The sequence below is a fragment of the Etheostoma spectabile genome, chromosome 23 (genome assembly GCF_008692095.1).
Source record: "Etheostoma spectabile isolate EspeVRDwgs_2016 chromosome 23, UIUC_Espe_1.0, whole genome shotgun sequence".
NCBI classification, from domain to species: domain Eukaryota; kingdom Metazoa; phylum Chordata; class Actinopteri; order Perciformes; family Percidae; genus Etheostoma; species Etheostoma spectabile.
The window spans coordinates 12,201,685-12,228,674 of NC_045755.1; the positions used below are offsets into that span (position 1 = coordinate 12,201,685).

A 26,990-nucleotide genomic window follows, 5' to 3' on the forward strand; every position below is an offset into this window, starting at 1 on the left:
TTTGGTCAGTACAAGGCAGGATTAGCTGGGATAAATGATGGTGTACTTGTGGAATACCTGCAGAACAGGGACATGAAAGTTGTTCTTTTGTAGATTATGGGGAACTAGTGTGTGTTGTAGCAATGTTTTGCCATTGAGAACACGCTAGCATGCTGCGGTTAACCACCTTGTCTCAGCTTGTGACGTAGAAAGCCATGCAGATTTTAAACAGCTCATACGGACACTGAAGGCAGGACACATTCAGGAACCTGTATCTCACTCGAAACAGCATGGATTGTTTTTTTCCCAAGTTTGTATGAGTGTGGAAGCACCAGAGACACAAAATAGCATCCCAGAAAAAGTGATTTTTTTCATAATATGGACACTTTAATATGGTTCATTCCCCTGTTCCATTTTGTTTGTATGTTACTCAGGCTCTCACAATGTATTATGACTGTTAAGTAGGCAATGTGTGTATATATTAGTGGGAAATTTCTTTAGTTCAGTATGCCTACCATGTTTGACTAACTCACACGCAAAAGTTTGGGGTCACTTACAAAATTTCATACCACTCCATTACAGACAGAATAAAAGCTGATCTGAGTGGGTGGCTGATCTTTAATGCAATATCTACATTGCTCATTATCAGCAAACATTCATCCAATGTTCCAAAGGCACATTCTGTTTACTAATCTGGTATCATTTTAAAAAACTAACTAGAAAAACATTGGAGAACCCTTTTGCAATTTTGTAAACACATAATATAATCTGAAAACTGCTGCCCTGGTTAAAAAAAACAATGCAACTGATCTCAGCTGGTATTTTATCTACAATGGAAATTTCTAAGTGACCCCAAACTTTTGACCAGTAGTGTAAGTCTAAGAAGGGGGGAGTTTGAGTGTGTTGTCATGGCTGCGTTGCAACAGGTTTGCGGGTGTACCTTGTGGTGGGTTTAGGAATAGCAGACTGGAAGTGTGTACCAGCAGTCTGTACAGCAACACAAAGTAAAGAATGGCTTCTTGATTTCAACCTAGCTTGTTGTCTGTTGAGTTATTACACGGAAATCTATAGATATGTCTACCACTCTCTTTATTGATGTTTGACACAGTGAAGATGCAATATTCCAACCAAACTCCGGTTTGTTTTGGGAGTAATGCTATTTTATCATTAGTTTACCATTCATGTCATAGCCTCCCTCTCTCTGTTACTCACTTACCTTCTTTATTGCTGCCTTACAATCAGACACACAGACACGCATGCACAAAAACAGCTTGAGGTGACCATTCTGACTCATGACCAGTTGGTCAGGCCAACTTGTTGTGGCTCTGTTGTGTGGGTAACACAGGTACCATAGTGTGACTCAAGTGTCTTGTTCCCTGTAGGGCATGAGGGGTTTAGCTGTGGTCAAAGTGCCTTCAGCGGGATTATGGCAAATAAATGGAGAGCAGAAATATTATGCTGAATTCAGGATTCAGCTTTGCTGCTGTTACAAAATATAGTTTGACTTCTCCCTATGGTTCCAGTGCAGCTGGAAAATACTGTGTTCATAGATATTATGATTATAAGTACATTTTAGTTGACAAAATTGTGAATTACAATCTGTAATTATGAGTATATGTTGTATTAATAGCTTCTTTCAACTTGCTGCTGCCTAAAATGGGACTTACTGCTCTGCAGGAACATAAATTAAGACAAGGCGAGGATGTGCTATTTATTACATAGTGCTTCCAATGTTCTATATTCAGTCATTAATGTAAAATATGACTTACTGTTCAGCAGGAATGTAGCCCTCAAGTATGGGAGTGCAATCCACTTCGGCCACCTTCACGTTATCCTGAATCTCTCTGAAGTCCAGTCCCAGGTTCTCACCACGAATAGTCACAAGCGTGCCTCCCTCCCTGGGACCCCGCAAAGGTGTGATCTGTCGAAATTTAAATCTAGATTATAAATTTTGGAGATGTGGTTTTGTTTGTTTTCACAAACAACAAACATTTGTGCATTGCACAAAGAATTTTACTGAAAGCATGTGTGACAGAAGATGATGAGAAGCTCTTTAATAGTTGGTGTCAGTAAGATTTTAGTTAGGTTGCTTCTAGCGGCAGTTTTGGCGGTAAGATGTAATTGCAGGCAGTTGTCGACTGTGTGACGTTGGTAGAATGGCAGCTCTAACCTGCGCGATGCCTTCACATGCTCCTGAACTAATGAGCTAAGAGCCAAACCATCTATTAAGATACGGGGCATGTGGGGACACTCGCAGTTGTTAAAGAAAAATGTTATATGGGAAAATTGTAGATGAGTAAATGTAATAGTATAGATATACAGTATATAGATATAAAGGACACCCCTGTAGTTGTTTATGTCAACTTGTTTCCCTCTCTTTGTTTTCTGTTTCTCCAAAATTTACCAGAAATAAAATTGATATAATTGCTTTTTGACATGGCAAATAATGGCAATACTGTGTTGTGACATATGTATCCTAGACTTAAATTTATTTGCCAAGCTATTTTAACTTATTAACAAAATTTGTCTCTCCAATTTGATATCTCCAGTAGTTGCAGTATGTTTCTCAACCACTTGCCCATACTGTAAACAGCTTTGTTGACCAATATGTTAAATTACAACTGTATTTTCAACTTATCTGAAATTAATGTGTCAAGCAATTAGGAGAGTTATACAGTGTAGTGTAATAATCATGAAAAGTGCTTCTACAAATAGTGGCTAAGTAGCAATGATGAATGTTAATGTCAACATGAATTTTAACTGGTGTCTAATACTCCTTTTTAAGAATTTTGTAGTCAAAATCCTTACTTTCCAAATGGTGTGAGATAGAGTATTAGTGTCAGCCAGTCAGAATACAATGTTCCTACTTCTTAGTGTTTTGGTTCCTGTGAAACTACTGTAATAATGAAGGATGTCGGCAAAAGCAATATCCAGTGGACCACTCAGGTGTAGCAGGACAAAAAGGTAAAGAATGATATTGATAAATTTAAGTTTCATATTTAAAATCCTTTGGGGATAAGTGCTTTCTGTTCACACATTATGTAACGCATAGAAGAAAAACATGACTTTGCTGAAGGGTGAGGGGACGGGAAAGACGGCTGCAGAAAAGAGAAAATAGATGATGAAATCACAGCTGAAGTGACAGCTAATGGGTCAAGACTTAGCGTCAAGAGATTGTCATTTCTCAATCCTGTATTCACTGAAAACCATGTCAATATATTATACAAGATTAACTTAAAACTTGGCATTGGGTGACATCTTTGCAGTAATCACAGTGTCCTTTTGATTTATCAGTAACATATCTCATTGTTGATGAGGCGGTTCTAACATCCATTAACACTTCACTCACACAATTACTTTTGGCCAGCGTGAGTGTGCGCACACACATTATCAGGCCGGCCCATATGGATGGATGTTAGAGACGGACACAGAATAGTCTGTTTCTATCTGTCTCTGTCAAATAGAAGGGTCCCAGCTTAAATGCTGCTGTGTCACCATCCCCCTGAAAAATAGTGATCCTAAGGATTTTCACTTAGGCTGACACTGCCATTGTTCCTCTGCTCGGTTTCTAGTTGCCAGCGTAACCCCCTGCGATGTTCAAAGGTAGAGTACTAAGTGAGTGTGTTCGTGTGTGTGGCTTTATTTTTTATGGCTAGCCATTTGAATGACAGAGGCAAGCTCAAGCCAGGTCACGAACAACAAAAATCCTGTGGCTGCCATGTGGAAGATATTGTTATAGTATGGTTCAATGTCTCTGATTGATAAGGCTCCCTGTTCATATCTTAATGAAAATAGCCTTCTGGTAATGGGGCAACAATACATGCAATTAAAAAAATTGCACAGCACATATTGCATCGTGGCTATCTATATGGAGGATGGAGAGGGACAAAGAGTTAAAGTGAAATAGTGTAGGAGAAGACGAAGGAAGCAACTGAATGAAAAAGAGAGGGAGAGATGCAATGAGGCGTTGATTAGATTTGTGACTTTGACAAGATAATTGACGGTTGGGTAGAGGCAAACACTTAATCACTTCTCTCTCCTTCTCTCTCCATCTCTTTCTATCTTTCTATGTGAGTCTCTCCCTCTCATATTGTTGATGGGAGATGTCATTATAATGAAGCGTATTAGAATGCATTAGAGCCCCGGTCGTCTTGGAAAAGTCCTCACTCCTCACCCAGTGACAGTTTTTATGGGGGACGTGAGAAGGCTGCAATAAGTCCCTACTGCAACCTCAGGGATGTAAGGAGAAATACAGGGCCCATCTCCAGGAATGAACCCACTGCTCGGGGGGAAGACATACAGTGGAGTGAAAGAATGATAGAGTGCACCTTACTGATTCAGAATCTTTAATAAGAGCAACAAGGGTCACCATCTTCTCATCATCTTCTTCAAGAGTTGATTTAATTTTGTTGGGATAAATAATCCCAGTGGTTTAGGTATCAATGAGTAGAAGAAAAGGTAGTTCAGTTCCCTGTTTTGGAGCTATCTTCCTCTGACTATCCACCTATATTTAGAAAACATTCTGAAAATTCTGCTGAAACCCATCAAGTTAGAATGATCTGTGGAAATTCAAGATTACAAGAAACAATGGAATTTATGGTGCTGCTTTCAGTGAATCTCCACCAAGGTTGGCCATTTATCTGTATTCAGGTCTATTTAGGATGATGTAGAGAAAGGAGAGTGAACAGCGGAGAAGGGATTATCCTTCCATTTCGGTATCCCTCTTTGACTCTCCGTCCAAACTCATCACTCCACAGGACACCAAAAAGAATTCCCCTCTGTTGTTTTTATCCCTCCTTTGCTTCATCTCGTCAGTCACCGTCTGCTCCTAACTCTCGTCCTCGTAAGAAGGATGCAGAGAGGACCTTCATATCCACCATGGGGACATTGGGAGGGCGTAGAGGTCTTCTTCCACATCTTCAGCCTCAAATGACTCTTTTATAGCTCAGTCTACCCATCCGTCACCCCCCCTTCATGTAAACCCAATCAATCTCTTTTCATCTTGGCATCTTTCCATCCATCTTTCCTTTGCATCCTCTTATCCTCCATCTCACTGACCCGTATGCCTTCTGCTATTTCCCCTTTTATAGGTCTTTCACAGGTCAGGTCCATTTGCCTCTCACGGTGTATGTGGTTTTCAGGAGCCTGCTGGGTTAAGTGGGGGTTTGAGGGACCATCTGTGCAGAGTTGATTGATAACTAGCAAGAAAGACGATGATTTGTCTTTTTCTGTCTCTGTCTAGGTCCTACATGGACTTTCCTAGTGTTTCTATGTTTCCATTGAAAGGAAGATGGGAGTAAACTATGTCAAAAATAAGCACTGTCCCACTTGATGAGTATATGTATCAGTGCACTGTAATTATTTGTGTGTGTGTGTGTGTGTGTGTGTGTGTGTGTGTGTGTGTGCGTGTGTGTGCGTATGCGTGTGTGTGTGTGTGTGTGTGTGAGTTTGAGTGTTTGAGTTAAAAACAAAGTTGGCAACGCTTGGCATAAAGTTAATTCTTATTTGAAAAGTATGTACTGGAAACTTGTGGACGCTAATACATCTGTGCCCTGGTGTGTGTCCCACCTGTGTGATCCGTGGGTGGGTGCACTTGCTGTTGATGCCGTTGTGCTCCAGCCACTGGTTCTCAGGGTGGGGGCAGTGTTGTTTGAGGGTGCAGCGGTTCTCTCCTTTACACCAAACACATCCAAAGAGCGGATCTGCCTTCAGACACAAACCACAGCTTCCACGCTGGGCGTCACACTTGTACAGATGGACTGTGTGTGGAAAGGAAAGAGACAAGGGAAAAAGAAACAAAGGGGAAGAAGGAAACCACAGAGGGAGAAAGAGTTCAGAACTCAAGTGAAAAACATTTGTACGAATGATTATAGAACAGCAAATACAAAGCCTCTAAAATGACAAACAAACTTCAAAACACATCTCAAATTTGAGTTGTTTACTCAAATCTCTTAATGTCTCTCAGCTTCTGTTTGATTATGCGAACAAACTGAACATTTTGAGAGCGACATTTGTTGATACCTTTGTCTCATTATTTCTCCATCTATCATTATATCTACATACTCCCTCTCTCTCTTTGAGTTTCTACACTGCTGCCTCTGCCCATTCACCACACATTTAACGTATCATCTCCATGGCAACGGGCCAGCCATTTTCTTTTTAATTGCCATTAGATGCATGCATGTGTGATCTGTCCATCAAATGATGTCCTCGGAGCAGCTTCCTCCACAGGAGAACAAAGGTTGGGAGACGATAGAGAAAGACCCTTCAGTTCAAGCATCTCCCTTTCTTTCCCTAACTATCGTTGCTTCTTTCATTTTACACTTATGCTCAAGGATATGTTTTGTATTTGACTCAGACACACATCCACAAACACACAAATACTGTACAAATTTTGCCTTACAGCAGTGCCTTGTTGGCATATCATCCATATTTAAACAATAGGTTTCTTATGCCTTGCCCCACTGCCTTAGGTTAAAATGTGTTGTTTTCCTGTCACAGAACTACAACCCCCAGCATGCTGCTCTTTCCCAGCATGAATCACTCATAGTGGTGGATCACCAGTGGCCAAACTGAATCAAGCTCAGCAGCTGAAAGCTTAAAAATTCAGCACAGAGCTGTCATTCCACATCTAACGTGAGTAGATAGAGAGTTGGACAGAAAAAAATGAGAGGCAGCAATATGTATTATTTGCTAGTTGTTTGCCCACTGAAATCCAGCATGGACTAATAATTTAGATGTGCTTGTTATTATTAGTTGTTTAGTAGCAATTTGATCAGTTATATCCCCATTTCCTGTTTCCCTATTACTGCTCTTATGAAATGTATGCACATAGTAGTAAAGTACATTGAATTTGTGAAAAGTGAACCAATGAAAGAGGGAGCAGACAGAGAGGTGTTGACAGAGCTGAAAGAAATAAAGTTTATGAGGAGGCAAGAAAATGGAATTTAGAGAGTAAGGAAAAGACAGACAAACAACAGTGAAGTGCAGTAGAGACAGACAGATGAATGGAGAAAGACGGGAGGGGAAAGAGACCTACACAAGGAAAGCGTAAGAGAGAATATGTTAAGGTTAACCACTCTACATCGCAATTTCAGGGGATGGATGCTGCATTCTCAGCACACTGCCCGCTTGTTGTCATGGAGACCGGCTCCAAGGGCAACAATGGGGAAGCAGCAGATTTACTGTGTGTTTGTGTCTATGTGTGTTTGTATAAGTGAGAGTTTATAAGATACTATGTCCACTATATATGTGTGTGTGTGTGTGTGTGTGTGTGTGTGTGTGTGTGTGTGTGTGTGTGTGTGTGTGTGTGTGTGTGTGCGTGCGTGCGTGCGTATGTGCAAGCACTTTAGTATGCGCTAGTTCGTGCCTCTGTGCATGCTCACCTTTGTTGTAGGCGGGGTTGTCAATGCTGAAATCTCCATTCCAGATTACAGTCAGCTCTACTGGAAGACTGCTCATCTCCATCCCATCATAGAAATACTGTCACCATGGCAACCAGAGAGGAAAATATGGAGAGATGGGGAAGAGAGCAAGAGAGCGAGAAGCTGTTGAGCTACTTTAAACTGTCTATTATCTCCAAGTCCAAAAGGCTCTGGTATAACAATACTCCTTTGAATGCAAAACGCATCATCAACAGGTGGCTGTAGACACAGTGAATACACACATGAACTCACACTCTGAATCCAAAACACACAGTATACACACCAGAGAGCTTTCACAGACAAGATTATGTTTCATTCGGTTCTGTAACACGAGCAGCATGCTAGAATCATCATTTTCCTCTAAATTACAGTTTCCCTCCTTCACTGCTCAATCAAAGTACAATATTTGGATTGTGCTGTGATTAAACACACAAATCCGGCAGACACAGATCTCTACACACACACACACCCAGAGTGATGAAGATAGAAAGGAAGATTATATGTTATTGTATCAACAGACGATTAGCATCAAGACCAGCATAAAGCCTTTTTCATGCTAGTCTTTCATTGCTGTCAATGCATTATTCAGTCAGTGAATGGTGCATGATCGCAGGGATGGCTGTGCAGGAGAGACAAAGTCAGACTCTTTTCTCATTGACCCAATGTCTGGCTAGAAGAGGAGGAACCCTCAGCTGAAATCACTGTGTATGTATGTGGGTGTGTGTGTGTGCAAGAGAGATTGAACAGATATTATCACTTTTATAGGAGCACTTTATATAAATGGGGTGCTTTTATAGAGATTGTGTTGGTGGATTGTGGTCAATAATGACATCCCATAGAAGCTGGCAAGTAAAATACACACACACATGCACACGCTAATCCTCACCGATGTGTTCTGACACTGCACTGAGGAGCTGTTAAAACGCAGGGCAGGAACTCTGTGCTCGTTTCCCTGGATGGTCAGCAGACACTCATACCCCCTCTGTCCAGACTGGGGCTGGGGGAGGTTCTTTGCCGGTAGGGTGATGGGCTTTACCACGTTGACTGGCACCAGAATCCTATCTGCAGGCAGCAACTGGGGACACCCCTAGAAGAGAGACAAAAACACAAGGTGGGAATGTGTGTTACGGGCCATCTCATGAGGTAATTGCAATTAATGTTACTTGAAAAGATCTTGCAATGTCCCTTTGTCATTAGAAGTGCAGTTTGCCCGTCACCTGAGGCCCACAGTGAAGTACACAACTATTGTTTATGGATTTGAACTAAAGAAATGTTGGCAAGATAACAACCTTAATTTATGCTCCACTGCCACAAATGTAAATCTGGCCCCTATGTATGTTATACATCATATGTATACCTAATTTGAAATCTGTGCACATGTTGATCAATCAGCCGCCAAGTTTGTCATCACAGCACAGAGAAGTCAAAAAATGCAGAAACGCTGACTTAATATTATCTCTGTGTGCTGAAATTTGAGACGAATTACAAATACATGCCCTTCTCTATTAAAATGGACTAGTTTGAAGAAAGATTTATTATATTGTTAGTGATACAATACAGTAAAGAAGTCTTTTAATGTCATTTCATTATACAAGTATATATAGTATGTATGTTTCCCATTTATTTTTAATATTAATATGAAAATCAACATTTTTGAATCTATTTGAAGACACTGAGCATGGTTGAACTACAAATATACCTACAACATGACTGACATACTGTACAGTGTACTGTAAAATCACAGAGCCATCAACACTCTATTCATGTATCTCATTATTATTAGGTACCAGATCAGCCAGTACTTCACCAACATTAGTTTAATTGAATGGAATATCCACTTCAACCTGTGCTGTTTTCAGTGTTTTAGTGCTTTTATTTATGATAGTTTCTGTTGGGTGGAGATCAGCTGAGTCTCTTGGTTGGACGGTCCTAGGACCTGCTCATATTCACTGTGAGTGAAGGGCTGGCTCAACAGGTACTTGGAGTACAGAGGAGTACCGTACTCCACTGTCATTATCCACAGGAGGGGAGTATTATTTGAGACAATGAATGTTTGTTTTTTGAGTTCATGTTTTCGTTCATGGAGAAAAGATTTCTCTGATGGATCAAAATCAGGTTGATTTCTGCCTGTGCAGTAATTAGGCAATAATGAATCACAGAGAGAGAGAGAAAGAGAGAGAGAGAGAGAGAGAGAGAGAGAGAGAGAGAGAGAGAGAGAGAGAAGGGGAAATGTGTCACTTAGCAATTGATGATCTAAAATTAACAGCCAATCAATTCAGGTGTGAGTAGCTGGCTAAATATAGAGCACCTATGACTTGGCTGAAAGATGAACAGGAAAGGAAAGAGGGACAGGTGAGGAGAGGGGAAGCGATGGAGAAAAGGAGAGATGAACAGAGGACGGAGAGAACAAATGAAAAAAGGCAGTGGCAAGAACAGGAAAGTGACTGAGAAGCAGAAGTGAAAGGTGAAGAGGGAGACAAAGGAGGGTAAAGATAGTTAAATGGAAACAGTTTCATTTTTTTCTCTAAAGAGCGGTGGTTAGAGAGAAAGAGCGAAATAGGCAAAAATGAGAGAGACGAACAAGAAAAGAACAGAGTGACTGAAAGAGGCAAAAAAACACCATAAAGCATGTGCGACAGTAGGAGCTTTAGCATATCAAATAAGCAGGAGGAAAGAGGGTGAAAAGAAGAAAAGAAGATAAGGTGAGCCCCCCGCATGGATGGAGCTGGGGGGGAGTGAAGCATAGCGCATGTTGAACTGGGTGATAACACTTGTTTGAAGTTTATTAAAAGCCACTTGATTGGGTTAGGTTGAGTGACTGACTAGATGGCTGCTTGGAGAGAGAGGGAACACTCTGTGACACTATTCACAAAGTCATTATAGATAAATGACAAACATGGGGAGCAAGCTCAGTGGTGGAGAGGAAGGAAGAGGTGGTGCATTTGTGTTTGCTCTTCCAAATCTCATTTTCCTAAGAACAAAGGGTCATATTTGGAGTATGAAAACGAGTGGGAGAGCAAAGAGAGATGCAATCGATTTTTAATCACTTTTTAATCTCTTCAAGATAATACACTTGAACAATAGGGACAATAAATTTGATCTGGTTTGTGGAAATGATGGCATGGAAAGCACTGGAGTATAACATGGTGACTTAAGCTAAATCTTGAAGACACAGATCTACACTGATAGTGGCATATGGTGATAGGGTTGTGCACACACACATACAGAGAGAGAGAGAGAGAGAGAGCATCACAGCTAAAACGCACTAAAGTAACTAAACTAAACCCAAAAACCCACACTAATACTACACTATCTTATAAAGAACATGCAAGCAAATTTAAGGTTAACACACATTGACATGTGCGTTTGTGCATATACACGCACGCACGCGCGCGCACGCACACACGCACGCACGCACACACACACACACACAGGTGCACTATCCACTCCTGTTGATTTCCTGCCCACAAACACATAAATAAAGACTAAAGCCTTGGAATCCTATTACGGTAGACGATAAACGTCACAAGTCACAGCCAGACAGCATCTCTTGAATCATCTGCCTTCATGACAGCATGTTGTGTAGATGAAAAACTTGAAAAAGCTAATTTCAACAGCTGCTAAGTACACACACACACGTACGTTCACACACACACACACACACACACACACACACACACACACACCCCCAAACACACACACACACACACACACACACACACACACACACACACACACACACACACACACACACACACACACACACATTTTCATTAGCACCTTCTACTGACATCGGGGTGATTGTATTGCTACGATCCAAATACCCATCCTTGTCTCATGCTAGTCTCATGTAGATAATCCTATTGACACACAAACACATCCTTTAACACATACAGATACAGTAATTGTGAAACAGGCTTTACCCACTAATACACAAAATGCTCAAAATCAGTAAAATCTTAATTCACCGCCGCAAATCATGGAAGCAAAAACAGCTGCCTTGTGTGCTTCGACAACAAGTGTGTGTGTGTGTGTGCACGCTGTTGGCATGGTGTGTTTTCTCTCCTACTTAGCTATGATTTTTCTGTTTGTATGTGTACATACACACTCGGACACACCAATCTAACACATTGTGATCGTTGCCAGCAGTCCCTGAGGCTTTCAGTTGTTTGGACAAACACGTGTATATCGTAGTTGGCCACTGATGCTGGTGGTGTTGGCAGTACTGCTCGCTGTTGCCTGTCAAGCATTATGTCAACATTCAAGTTGAACTAATGTCAGTGCGTTTATTTCCACTCCCCATACTCTAAATCTCCAACGACTCAAGTGTGATAAATAACAGAGGAGCAAACAACATAATACATGTATACACACACCACACACACACACACACACACACACACACACACACACACACACACACAAATATGCACAAGAAATAAAATGTACAACAAGCTCCATACTGCTGACTGCTTGCCCCCTAAAAAAGGAGGTTAGCAGTAAAAGTAAGTGAGAAAATGTTTTAGTATTTTGGATATTTGGGTATCTTTCCTGGCTGAAGAAAGAGATACCTGGTCTGTCAGTGGGAAGTGATTATATTTAAAGCAGACTAGTTTGTGTTTAAGTGTGTGTGTGTGTATCTTTGTGTGAACTTCAGTGACAGCCCTATAGTCATCTAACCAAGGATGTACACTAAAGCCCTAGAAAGAGAAGTTCCAATATCATGACACTTCTCTTTTTGATCTACATTATTTCCTTCCTTCTTCCTCTCTGTATTACTGACTCATTGTTTTCTCTGACGTGACCTCATCTCTGTTTCTTCCATGCGCATGCTTTATCCCTCTTTCATTTATCTCCCTCTAAACCCAGGTCATATTGTTTTTCCTATCTAGCTCACTGACTCTTGTCATTTCTCTTATCATCTCCTTCTCAATGATTCTCTTTCCCCCTCTCTTTCTTGACTTCTTTTTTTCTTGGGGACCTACTTAGATCTGATAATTAGAGGCTGGTAGGAGGTGAGAAGGGTGGAGAGGGGGAGAGTGACGGAGAGTAGGCAGCGTAGTGGGAACTGTGAATGTAAAAGCCCTTGGCATAGTTGGAAGCAAGGGAGGAGGGAGGGTGAGAGCAAAAGAGAGATACCTATAATTATAGCAGTGAAAGGTGTGAAGATGAAGAGGATCTTCAGTTTTCATACACTACACGATGCACGCACGCACGCGCGCGCAAACACACACACACACACACACACACACACACACACACACACCTAGTGGTTACCAAGAGCTCCTCTGAACTGGCCTCTGTTTTATCATCTCCTACAGAGCCTAGGGCAAAGACATCCTCTTGCTCTCTGTTTATTTTCCCTCCTTTCCTGCTTATCTTGACCTTTTTTCTATCCCGCCGTCCAGTCCTCACCTTAACTTTTTTCCCCCAAATACCTATCCCGCTTCTCTCCCTGCATCTCTATCCTTGCTTTTTAAAGGTATTTTGTAATTATTTATAACTTGGGTTTTTCTTTAACAGTTTTGCCTACCATTTCTATTGGTTATGATAACATTCAGTTCACTAAACTAATTGCCGAGGTCTGAGAACCAGGCAACATTGCAACAGTTAAGTCTGACCGGGCAACAAAGTCTTTAGAAGCTCTTCCAGATTGTAAACAAACAGTTCAGAACGATTACCGGTATCTGAACCACTTTTTTTTTTTTTAAGTAAAAACAAAAGTAAGTGCACCTGAAATGTTGGTGATAGTCCCGCTACACTGAGTTTACATACAATCACGGTAAGAACAATAGTAAGTCTATTAAATGTAGCTCTGAAGTTAATAGTCAGTATGGGTGATCATTTAACAGTTTGCCTTTTGTTTTTTCATCAAATAAGTTTAACTAATATGGAGGTTTGTTTAAAACCTGTCTAATCATTTGAATGCTCATGTTTCTAGATCCCTATGTGGTTTCATTTGCTTTCATTCTCAGTTTTGACATATCCCTTTGGTCTTTACTCTGCACATACTCAACTGGCTCTTCAGCAGTCTGAATTTATGCCATTGATTTGTCTAAGAATTGAAAGAAAGCATCTCTCTCTCCCATTCCTGTCTCATATTGGCATCTAACAGCTATTACTGCTGGCTTGTTGGCTTCTTAAATAAAATTATTTTGATCCCGTGATCAATATGTTCCTGGTTAACAAACCCCCAAGAATTGATCACAACAGCACAAAAAAGAAGTTGCTAATGCAAGCGTGTGCTAAGAGGTAGTGATATTTATTCAGTAACATCAATATTTTGGTTTTGTTTTGCATATCCTTACAAGATGAATATAATAAGGAAATGCTTGGCAAAAGCTCAGGATATAATAATGCCGATTTGGAGAGAGAAGAAGAAGAATGGTTTTGGTCCATGGTTTTACTGGTTTTAAGACAACCAGAGGTGTATTTAGTTTCAGTTGCTTTAGGTGAGGCTATGTGTGCACTTGAAATGGGGGAGGCAGTTAGAATAAGTGATAAATATGCAGAAAACAAAACCTGGACTTTGGATAAAAAAGCACAGCCTATTCATATAATAAACACAACAGTAGTGGTCAGAAATAACATTTGGCTATTTATTCCATGCATGTGAAGCTGCATGCATGTTCTTTGTCAGTGAGTGAGGCTCATCAGGACAGCAAAGTCCTTGAGATGTGTGGAGGGCAAACAGGGACGTGGCCTTAGTTAATGTGCCAACAGGCAAACGTCTGATCTGTGTGCCCATATCATTGCTGGCATGAATAAAAAGGCACCCACTGTACACCCAGGCCTGGCTTTAACTCTGTCCTGCCATGCATACTAAGAACAAGCTCAACCAGTAGGGAGATTTACATGGCCGTGATCATTAGCATAGTGTTAAGGGATTATTCAGATCCCTGCCTGAAATCCCGTAATTGTAATAGTACACTAAAAGTTATCTGCAGCAGAAAGGGCCCATCCCATTTCACAGAGCAAAGTTGACTTGTTGCCTATCATGAAATTTGGGAATGATTCTATGAATAATAGATTGTGCCTGTTCTTAAGCCTGTATGTGGGTGTGTCTAAATCATTAATTCAGAACGAACAAACCACAAACCGGCAGCCAATACATGACCTTGGATTTGAGGGTTAATTAAAAGCAAATTAAAAGTCATTACGCCTGCAAAACACCTGCTTTTTCTGAAACAACACATCAAAAAAAGGATGTCATTAATGTGCTAATACCAAATCCCCGTCGCTTTAGTTATGGTTTTCTTTTAGTCAGCAACACAATAGGAGTGAATTCAGACATTATTATGCTCAGTCAATATTGACCACCAGCCCATGAGTTAATTGGAAAAGTAAACCTGCAAAGAATCAGGCTTGGACCTGACTAAGCAGAAGGTTCAAAAGGATAATGGGAGCTGGGGAAAAAGAAAATAATCTGCGCAGGTTGAATGGCTTGGGGCAAACATGGGTGGAATAACACAATTGAGAGCAGACTGCTCATCAAAGGAGGCAATCTGGCTAAGCTTGTCCCTTCCCGTCGTGCAGCGTCTGCCAACCCAGACATGAGCACTAGTGATCTTCATCATAGCTCACCTCAGGCTAGCATTAACAGGCCACTAACTCCCTGTAAAAGCCTTCCCCTGAAAACTACCGTGATTTGGCAGGGTATTGGCAGGCACAAACATTATTCTGATAAACACACAAACACGTAAAAATATATTAAAGCACACTGATAGACACAGGCTCACACCAGAGGTTGCACACATACATGTGGCACTTACCCAAACTTTCCTTTACCTCCTTGCTCTGTGCTGACGGCTGCCACTGTGGCAGTGCCTCTAAATCAGAGTGAGACCACTCTCACAGAACACGGTGTGGGCGGGTTAAGGGCATTCGCTAAATGTACCCCATCCAGTGAGTGGCTTGTCCTCTGCAGCAGAGCAGCCTAATTACGGTGGGCTCTGCTTCGACGGGAATTGAACTGGCTGCCAATACTATTGATAATTCACACAGACTAAGCTGTCACAGGGAATAGGGATGGGCAAGAGAAAATGGCTCCGTTTTATTAGTTTCCACTGCCCTTTGATGTGCAGTCAAGAGCGAGACATGCCAAGAGACTCATGCCAGATGGAAGCACTACATCTGAAAGGTGTCTCAATCCTTTTAACATAACTCTTTTTACATGTGAAACCTAGAATCATAGCTATTAGTGTCACATAGCCAAACATTACCCCTCAATTTATTCCACTGTGTTTTATTATTTAACTGGCCCATTACGAAGAAGCAGGCTGGAGATGGGCTGCAATAAAAACTATTGGGATTCTTTGACATTGTCTTACTGGGCTACCGTTTAAATGTCTGTGAACCTAGAGGCAGAGGTGCTGTTAGATATTTTGGGAATCCTGACAACAGCTTAACCCTCCATTGAGGGTTAAGCTCCTACCAACATCTACAGGGGGGTTTGGGGCCAAATAATTTGAGTTAACATAAAATCAAGAAAAAAGCGAATCGAGTAAAACACTTTAATCGCCCCTTTTTGGCTTGGGACTCACCTCTGGCTTCTTGACTCGGCCCTCCTGGAAGGAACATGTGCGAGGGTCATGGGTACAGTCGTGCCTGTATTTACACCAGTGGCACTGGTAAGGACTACTGACACATGACAGACACCTGCATGAAAAGCAGAGAAGAGGGAAGACAGTGTTGGGAATTAGTATTGAACAGCAGCAAATACACTTGAGAACAAAAGCTCAACTTACTTATGTATACAATATAATTTTCAACAGTATAAAAATCCATGTCAATTTCTTTTATCAATATGAAGGGATGGGAATTATGACAAGCTGTCTGCTAACTAAAAGAGCTCTAAAAAGACTTACGACTTGTGCACGCTACAGTTGTAGAAAACAAAACTGGTATTTGCGAAGGCCAGGCCTGTCTCCTTGGACTTCAGATAGAGCTGCACAATCTGGTGGTCACCTAGAGAAAATACATTACAGTTAAAAGTATGTAGAATGCTGTGTATTCAGGTAAAAAAAATAGAATAAAAAGAATAAGAACTATTGGAAGCAAGACTTTCTTTTGTTTCAGAAGTCAGTGTGTAGACACTTGTAAGATAATCATTTTATTCTCTTGTTCACATATCTTTTTCAGTGTCTGGTCATATTACATTTTCCCATGAAGAAGAGAGGACTACTACTTTGAGCCACAGGTGCTTAGCCTGTTACAGTGGTAAAGGCAGTATCTTCAGAGAGAGAGAGTAGAAGGGTTTTGTTGGGTTGAGTCTCCCTATACCTGCCGCCTCACAAGAGACTATAAAAGTAGGTGCAGACGCTTTTCCCATGGGATAGAAAATATTCCCCTGGAAAAGTCTTTGACAGTGTCTTTGACTATGTATTGGGGAAAGAAGATAAAACAGTAACAGTGTTCTGTGTGTCTATGTTACTGTGTGTTTGTCTGTGAGCTTGCAGCTCACCTGTATTTGGTGTGTCCTTTTGTCTGGCCCTAATGAAGGAGTTCATGTTTAATTCAACAGCACATCCACACATCTAACTGCTCTGTCTCTACACTATCTCTGTATCTCTCTGTCTGTCTCATCTCCACTCTCTCTCTAAACACAGGTCTCTTTCACTTCCTTCCTTACTTTCTTCCACGCACACTGTGACTCCTTCTTCTCCCCTGTGTCTCTCTCCATCTCTCTAACAAAGAAGGAATCATTCATCAATCACAGTAAAGCACCACTGACAACGGATCTGTCCTAATTAGGCCACCTAAATGTTACCTTGAAGCCTGCTAACACTGTCTATCCCTCCCTCTATCTTCACTCCATCTATGTCTCTCCTTTATTTTCCTTTTTCCAACCAAACATAGCTTATTTATACATCTATGTTTGTATGACTGCAGCATCACCAGCTTTAAATGTGGTTGACATTGCAAACATTAAACACATTTTTTTAATTCCCCAAAGCTCCCTCAGGCACCCTGTCAGCCTGACATATGAACATGTGTGCTGTCTATCTGAGGATTACTTTATTGCAGTGGTGTTGTGTGAAGCTCTGCTAATATGGGTGCACTGAATAAATGAAGGGAAATTTGAATATTTGTGCATGCGTACAGCTCAGGCCTAAACGGTCTCACCAGTACTGTAATTTCATGATGATCTGCTCACTTCCCCTCTATGCACTTTAGACTATACTTATCTCGTGGTCTTGGCGCCAATATCTACAATTCACAGAAAACATTTTTGCAAGCGACAGACAGGCAAGTGTGAATACCATTTTCTTTAGCTCTCTGACATCAGTGAGCATTCCTTTGTATGTACTGTACATTTTGTGCATTATTGATGAAGCACCATCAATTTTCTCTTTTCATTCATTATTATTCACTTTGTTTTTCTGTGGATGGACGGATGGAAGGAGATGGCATCTTCTTTATCTTAACGTGAGCACACATTAAGGGTTGGTGATGAAGGATTACCTGCCTGGGGACAGGCCTTCCCTGATGGAAGCTTTGATCAATCAGACCAGGCTTAGTCGACCACAAAGAGGGGGATGAAGAGCAGGGGAATTAGAAAGAGAAAAAAAAATACATCTTCCCTTCTTTGCTTGTGGAATGAATATTGTCAGAAATGTTTAAGCTGACTGTCTCCTGAAAGGAATCGAAACAGTGACATTGTCTGCAGGGACTATGTAATCTCCAGGCACTAAATTAGCCAAAATATTGTAGTAAAAACACTTATTTTTTATTTAGTATTGCAGCTTGATATTCTCCTTTTTGCACTGGGGTTTACTGGGGTAATATCACTCCCTCTGGATCATATTCACTTTGAGGGAGGGTGGTAAATAGATCCCACAGCAGCCTAACTAGGTTCATTCAATTATCAAAACATGTCCTAAGGCAGAGCTCCAAGGCCCACTAAGTTACTGATGGTAATGAGAAAACACAAATTCATCCAGTACTCTTAACCCTAGGACTAGCATGCCTCTGCCTCATGCATGCTCTCATGACAGATATGTATGTTTGTATTCAACAGGTGCTTTACTGTTAATAACTAGTTTACACTGGGAATCACTCTTTGCATATATTTTTCCTAATATTACAATAAATAATGATATTTTATCAGGATAATAGCTGTCTTCCTCCAAATTATCATAGGTGCTGATGTCATGTACACAGATACAGTTTCTGTACTTGTTTACGATGCAAACCAAATGGCAACAATGTGACATCCAATGCTGGCTGGTGTGGAATTGTATATTTCCTGATCTCAGTTTGTTGCTTTATGGGCAAAAAGGTTGCAATAAGTCCACTCTTACCTTTGTCAACAATAATGCGTGGCATCTCTTTCTCAGCAGGGGAGTAGCACTTGATCCGGTTTCCCTCCACCAAGCCATTCATCTCAGCCAGGTCCTCAAAGGTACAGTTGACACCTGCAGAAAGTTCTGGGACATTATGGGCCTCCAGCACCAACTGTAGGGAAGGGAGAGATAAAAAAGTGGTAAGCTGTCAGTATTTTCTGCCTCATTTTGCTCAACATTTACTTCATAGTCATTGCCTGGTTATAAGATTGCAATGAGCTTATTAAAGTGATTAGTAGCTCTAATATTATGGTGCAAACAAAACAATAATAGCGGTGATTAAGTTAAGTTTTAATGGCTTCACGTTCATAACAGCACACATCACAGTGAAAACCATTCATCATTTTGAAATACTTTTTGGGCTTTTATGGCCTTATTGACAGGACAGCTTAAAGACAGGATAAGGGGAGAGAAATACATGCAGCAAAGGGGGTGTGTCGCTGCCTCAGCCTAAATGGGGCGCACATTCTACTGGGTGAGCAAAATACTTTTAATGAAGCATGACAAAGTGCATTTTATAATTGTACCTATGGTCAGAAATAAACGTGATAAATCTGTGCCTCAACTGTGACAACAGTGCTCAGATTCCCAGATCTGTAGAGGACTTCAGATCAATTTTGGAGAAAATATGTTCTTCAAAAAATATTGCAGAAGAGAAGCCCAGCTCAAAGTTCTGTGCAGAGTAACGGTTCATCTGCAGGGTGGTCAGCCGCACGAGGAGCCACTTGGGGACTCTTGAATGAGCAGTTAACATATGATCAGGCATCAGATACATCCTGCCCTAACATCCAAATAACGACAAAACACTCTGGTGCAGAAAGATATAGATGAACTTAAAACTGAAATAAATAAATCAAATGTGATGGCCAAAAGTACCTCTCCAATTCTAGCCACCTCCTATGATGCCTTGTAGTGTTAATGTTGTATGGATTTATCATTTATCATCTCTCTGGGTCAGTGAGAAAAGAGTGTTTTTATTGGAAAAGTGAAAGAAATTATAAAAACAGAAAGATAAAGTACATGGAAAGATGAGGAGAAAATGGAATGTAAATGGCGGAAACAAAGTGCGAGATGAGAAGAGATGATGGACAACATGGGGACAGAGGCAGCAGGAAGACTGAGGTGAGCATACAGGCAGCTGGAGAGGCAAGGGAAAGAGGACTTTCTGAGAAACAGAGAATGCAAATCTTCCCTCTTCATTTCAAAACACTGTGGAAACTCTCTCTGCATCTCAGAAAAAAACTGGCTTCAGGTGGAGCAGGAGTAAAAAAAGAAAAGAAAAGAAAAGAAAAGAAAACACTGTCCTTGAACAAGAAGGAAAAAAAGAGGGTAGTGAAGCCAGGTGGAGTGGGGTCAAGACCAAAATATACATATTGATGGAAAAGCAGTCTGCAGTGGGCCTTGGTCTAGGCATTGATTTGAGGCGCAGTCCATAGTCCATAGACCATACACTTGTGATGTGAGGTTGAAAGCTACCTCAGCAGCAGAGAAGGGCTGACCTGCGCTGTTTTTATATTGCTGTTTAATGAAAAGACAGTGTCGCGGGTGTGAACAGATAAACAGCTAAACAGCTTCCCATCAGAAGATGAATAGTGCATGACCGGGCTTCTCTTAACCATCTATTATTCGTTGCTCACTCTACCTCTCACCTTCTTCTTCTCCTCTCACTTTAATGTATTTTCCCTTTTAAGACGCCATACCTTTAGTTTCCTCAATTACATTTTGAGTTGTCATGGCCAAGCCTCGCCACAGCCGGACTGTATGTGAATATATATGAAAAAAACCTACTAATTAAACATCCGCCACACAAAAACAAACCCACTAACCCAACTCAATAATAACTTTACCGGCATTTAACCAGAAATAATGTCATGTTTTTGTTTGTGAAAAAAACAAAGAGAGAATGAATGTTTCTGATTTCAGCAGTGGATTGTCTCCGTTTCTTTAGAGACTGCCTTGGCTTATCTTCCCAAACAATTATTTAATAACACAAAGGTCGAGGATGAGCCCCTGTCTGTCTGGCAGAATGCTCTGCCTTGCAATCACTTGGATGGGAGATGTGTGGCATAGCCTTTGGGTAAAGCCTGCTTGCTTGGAAAAGGTTAACACTCTCTAAAGGATCAGGCTTGAGCAGCCTTATACACCCACACCCACACACCCCATAAATATCATTAGGGTGACACCTGAACACCTCTCATGTGACCCTCAGAGCAACACATGAGAAAAACCATTCAGGCTTGACCTTAGAAAATCATTTTGGATATTTATGCACTTAGTCTGTGAGATTCAAAGCTATTTCCTAACCACCGTTATATAGGGCATGGGAATTGAAATGTGACATTGCTTAAGGTGGTTAAGGTCAGTGGGATTTTTATAACATTCATTGTTACAGCTTTTAATATGTGCAGTGAGGTTTGAGAAAGAAAAACAGCAAGACTTGAGAGATGTAGAATTTGTTCAGACAATGTCAATCTGTTCTCCTGAACCTGCAGTAAATTCGCAAACACCAAAAGGGATACACACATGTAGACACACACCTACACAGCCACTTAACGCGAGTGGAGGGTGGGGGGGTATCATTGTACAAATGAAATTGCACCTGTCATATATCACATTCTCTCATCACAGGTACGAGTGCACAGACACAGGCTCTGCTGAAAGACAAATGTTGGTATTTCTACAATTCCTGCAGTAGCTTATCAGAGCTCCTTGCACATAAATCAATACACTTAACCAATCAAAAACAATTCAGGCAGCTGTTTTGAAATTAAATGGCTCTTGCATTTAGTTGCCAACAATCACAATAAACATAGCTGAGCTAAACTGTGTGCTGTTAATGATTGTTGACATTTGTTGGGCGAGTGTTTCACTGGCCGGGACTGTAAGTTGTAAGGTCAGGATTTGAAGGATGCGTGTTGGCAGGCAGTAAAATGATGTAAAGCAGTATTATAGAGTTGACACTGTCTACTAATCAGTCTCTAGAGCATAATTACATCGCATTATAAATTATGCTTAAATGTGTGATATTGTCAACCTTCCAGACAAGATTTTCTCACTTGCGACATCTTCAGCTAGCCTCACTGTTTAGTGCAATATTGCTCCACTAAATCAAATGTCTGTTCAAATGTTTCTTCCTTATTGAATGGAAAATATATTGAATTACTCCTTATTTAAAACCACTTTATCCTTCAAATGGACAAGAAAGAAGCATAGTAATAAAGAAATAGTAATGAAAACTAGCATCTATTTCAGGACATCTGTAAAGAAAATCTGCACTGGTAATGTAAGCTAGATTAATTAAAGAATAAAGAATATGTAAATCTATGAGAGGAAATTCATGATATGACAAAAACAACTTTTAGAAAACAGGTCATTGTTTCTAGTGTGTTTCTATCCACTCACCGTTACACTGAACTGGGACACTGAGATGTTGTTTGGGTGGACACTGAGACGCACACACTGCTTGATGTCTGATGCAAAGCGACGGGGCTCTGATGAGCGCTCGCATTTCTCCTTTCTGGTGCACCTGGAAAAAACACAAGAAAGGGGATGTTATTCACAGATGAAAAATGCACACACACACATACACACATGTTGTTCAGACGTAACCTGACCAGGTCTTACCCCTTTCCACCTGTTGACACCAGGGGAAAAAGAGAATGCCCCGCCGCTCTCTGACAGACAGAGTTAGACACATTTATCATATTTCTTTTCTGGCAGTGTAGTAGCTGCAGTGGCCAGTGAAAGGAAACCAAATCTCCAGTGGGCAGGAGCAGTGGCATTTAAAACAATGGTTGCTCTATATGTGGATGTCAAGCCGGTTGGCTGGGAAAGAGGTAGGCCTCGTCTTTGTAATGCTGTCTTAATGACTGGCATTCATGGGCAATGCCAAGTGCAGGTGGAAATGTGGATGTTGGTGGAAGGGCAGGGATAGATTCCTCCGCCTCTTAATAAACACCAGGTGGTCTAACCCAGTCCATTAGACTCGTTTGGGGAGTTGGGAGAACTGGAAATTTTGTGTTGTAAGAGGAATGTATGGGCTCCTGTTCAAAACCCTATCCCCTGAAATACTGCAGGGTAACTCCCCATAGTTTAATCATTTAATCAATGTATGTAGGTAGGATAACTGCAATTCATTCCCACCAAACACTTGAAGTAGAAGGTTTATAAATTAAATATTACAGTAGAACTGGCTGACAAAACACTAATCAAGAGTGCCCTTGATCAAAGACTAAGAAAGAGGCTGTAATGAACAAATGAAAGAAAAATCTTAGTGGTGGTTGATGCCTGAAATAAAGTAAGACCATAGACACTTTTTATCCTGAATTGGAGACATTGTGGGAGGGTGGGTTTTGACCTGACATGAGTTTGAAAAGTTAAGCGGCCTAACATGCTATAAAGACATAAACAGACATAAAGTAAAAGAAAAGTATAAATCCTGTTTGAGAGAGGGAGAGAACAGGAGGAGGGGTAAATAGTGCAGGAGAGAGGGAGAGTGGAAAAAGAAAGCAAAAAAGAAGCTAAACTTAAAGGAAGGAAACCATTGTTGGCTTTCTGTGAAGCTTTCACAGTTAAGCCGGTTTGAGTAGGGGTTTAATCGCTTCGGGTTCCTTTGTGGTTGACTATCACTCCTGGCTGTTGCTCCTTTTCTACAACTGATTTAAAAAGACCACAATGTATAAGTACCCCCAGGCAAACTTTTCACACAGAAACCCACATACAAGCAATACATACACTTGGTTTGTTTCCTTGCATACCTACAGGTCTATTGTTCACACCAATGGAAGAGTAACAATGTAGAAAGGTGCATATGCTTGCCGTGTATGTGTTTTTTGTGTAAGTATTAGTATAATAATGTTTCTCTTTGTGCTTGTTCCTCTGCAGTGTCATTGTAAATTGAATTTCATGCCATAAAGACTAGCAGTAATGTTAACGTTTACTGGCACAATCTCTATAAGTGAATCACCACTATGAGTGAATCATGACCAGTGACTAATAAATGGATGCATTAAGGTTTATACCATTCTAACATTGTCACCCTTTGTCTCTTAAACACATACAGGCATAGTAAATATGCAGCTATATGCTTTTCTCTTTAATATTTTTAATTTACAGCTACATCGTGAGCTACACAACATACTGTTAAGAAGTTCCAAGGCCACACTATATAGTGTCTTAAAAAACTCCACAATATAAGATAAAAAGAAGTGTCCTTGGCTACTTTTTACTAACAATCCCACAATGCAATGCCTTTTCTAGACGTGAAAGTGCTGTTGAGTGATATTACACTTATCAGTGATGACGCTCTCAATATCAATATCTAAATTTATATAGCGAAGGAGTGAACAAGAGAGTTATTTCAGAAGCAGCCCAAATCTAAATGGCCCAGGTTTATGACGTCATGAGACACTAGCTGCTGTAAATAACAGCAGGGGATGAGGAATGGCAGAAGGATGATGCAGGGAACCAAGACTTGCAGTAATTAATTGTTAATGTCCATCTCACAGCAAATAACACTTTTAGGCTAGGTGTGTGATTCACAATGTACAATTGGTGAAAATGTGCAGCCCCCAAGTTTTATCATCTGCCATACAGTTACAAGCCAACAAGATGTAATGAGGCAGTGTGAGTTGATGAGTACAACAACTAGACCTGGCATATCTGGACTGGGGCCTGTTAATACCTTATCATTAGAGAGGGTGTATATCTCTGCTCTAAAAAGTGGATACGGGCTAATTTGTTTAGCTTGTTATGCAAATGTTCAGCAGACATGGACATTTTCCATTAAAAAACTTTAAAACACTAATATAACATTAATTAATAATATTAAAATACCCTCACTCAATTTCAACAAAGAACATAATTCTAAAGAAAAGTGATCAGTGATCACAAACCCTTTTGGAATAATTCTCTACTTCGCTTGAGTGAGTGTCTATGAGACCCTTCTGTCATGCCATCTCAGGCTAAAACTAATTCATTTACATGTGGAAATAGGGATCTCATATTGTACCTAATTTAAGTTTTAATCTTTAAGTTTATTATATTACATTTTTAATTGTTTGATAATTTTCCCAATTAGCTGTTTGATCTATAAAATGTCAGAAAAGGTGAAAAATGTCGATCAATGCCCAAGCTACCAAAGCCCACAATGATGACTTCAAATATCTTGTTTTATCCACAACTCAAAGAAATTTGGTTTACTGTCATAGTGGAGTAACAAAACCAGACAATATTTACATTTACCAAGCTGGAATCAGAGAAAATTCACTTTTTTTTCTTATAAATTTAGACAAACTAATTAATTTAATAGTTGACAACTAAGTGACTAATCCTTGCAGTTCCAAAGCTAACATGATGTTTGCAATGGCAGCTTTTGCTGTACACATTTTGTGTTCCATTTCAGACATAACTAAATTGAAAATATCATAAATAGAGGTGGTAGTGCAAGCCAGTGAATTGTATTGCAAGTGCCTGGGTGACTTCTGTTTATCTATGGAGATGTCATATAGCCCTGCAGGGACTGTAAGTTTCATCTATTTCTCAGCGACAGAAGGTCACAGACTTGCTGGGTATAGTCGGATGAAACAGCCAACAGGTTGAATTATTAACTTTCACATCCGAGACACGGACCATGCAGGGACTGCAACTCAGCTGAATGAGGGAGGCCTTTTCTTTTGTCTGCATCTCTCTCTGCCTCCCTAAGGGTTAGACAATGTCAATGGGGGTATACCGCTGTATACACCAGAAGAAAACTGTACAGAGATGCCAGTCGGTGACACCAGCTAACAGATACATGTTTAACTTTAAGAAGTGGTCTTGCATCCTGACTGAATCTCTCACCATATGTAGGACATGTACACATATTGATTTGGATTAACCCAAATGTCCACACCACTGTGAAGGGGAATTTATGTAGCTGATTTGGCTGATTTGGGGCTTCAATGAAAGTACATCGAAGATAATGCCCTACATGGTTTAGCTGATGTAAAAGGTAAGTATTATCAGAGCAAAGCACTGGATAATTGTTTTCAATTACTATCCACACAGACCTTGAAAGAAATAAAGATTGCATCAATTGTAGCAATATGAAACAATCCTGCCCTTTGTAAACATCAAAGAGTATACCATTTAGAGAACCCCAGAAATCAAAGCGATTTGGATTTTGAATAACTGTCATAAAATGCCTGACTGAGGCTATCTTTTTTGTGAAGAATTGGATGTCCAACGTCTATTCATTTGGTTAGTAAATACCGCTGTTGTGCAGAACTGTTTGACTGACTGGCAATGACACATTATGAGAGAGCAAACTGAAAGGATTAGATTGGCCCTGAACGGAAACTAATCTGCACTCTTGTTTCTCCCAGTCTTTGATAAGGTGACACAATTAGAGTGAGACAGAGGAGAGGGCAGAGAAGGTCCCAGCCCCGGCAATTGTTGCTGATGAGGCTGTCATGGCCATTCACAACTAGATGGTCTTGTAGATAATATATTTCATTGTGCAACATTTGTCATTTAGCTCCGTTGATGATTTAATTGATTACAATACAAGATGATCACATTATTCCGTCCAGTGTGCGCACACAGAAGAAAGATATCCATGATCACCATTAAGTGATGAATATAAACAGGTCTAATTTACTGAAAACCTTGTAACATGCATATGATTTTTTAAGTAGCCTTTAACTTGAAAAAGGAAAATCACTGACAACCACTGATTCATAGATTGGTTTTTAAATGTGCATATGATGTACTGCAAGTGACTGTAGACTGGATAAAAAACACAGAGAACAAAGAGAGCCAGAACTCAAAGAGCAGAACTTTGTTCAAGTAACTGCAAAAAACAGAAATGGCAAAATTTGAATCAAGAAACTTAAAAGTTATGAAGTGCACCATTCAACAAAATAAACACAATGTCAAAAGTCAGTATCAAGCATACTTGTTATATTTTGAAAGCATTAGGACAACCAGGCTTGATCTCTTTTGGCTGGTTGTAGGGGTCAGGAGAGCGTAGAAAAAGAGAATACTATAAAGAGGGGGTGCAGATGTATCTGGCCATGTGAGACTTCAGGTGTAATGCATATCTAATGTGAGGCATAGAGAAGGTCAAGCAGGCTGGGAAATGAAAGCTATTAAATTCTCACAAAGCTGAGGTTCAGCCATCCTTAGCTCTATCAAATGATCATGTCACTGGAGAAAACACATGTGCACACACACACACACACACACACACACACACACACAC

The 26,990-nt window shown here is 40.5% G+C and overlaps 1 protein-coding gene across 3 annotated transcripts in view; it reads right to left on the bottom strand.

Annotated features, from left to right (window-relative positions):
* The window catches only part of plxna4 (plexin A4), a 250,952-nt gene that overhangs the window by 63,440 nt on the left and 160,522 nt on the right, over window positions 1-26,990 (bottom strand). For all 3 annotated transcript variants that reach the window (XM_032505050.1, XM_032505049.1, XM_032505051.1), the window contains exons 6-13: window positions 22,151-22,274; window positions 18,707-18,860; window positions 16,271-16,370; window positions 15,947-16,061; window positions 8,290-8,490; window positions 7,365-7,461; window positions 5,548-5,738; window positions 1,749-1,900 (exon numbers count right to left, since the gene is read on the bottom strand). In XM_032505050.1, coding sequence (XP_032360941.1) covers window positions 1,749-1,900; window positions 5,548-5,738; window positions 7,365-7,461; window positions 8,290-8,490; window positions 15,947-16,061; window positions 16,271-16,370; window positions 18,707-18,860; window positions 22,151-22,274 — 1,134 coding nt within the window. The remainder of the gene's footprint in view (window positions 1-1,748; window positions 1,901-5,547; window positions 5,739-7,364; window positions 7,462-8,289; window positions 8,491-15,946; window positions 16,062-16,270; window positions 16,371-18,706; window positions 18,861-22,150; window positions 22,275-26,990) is intronic.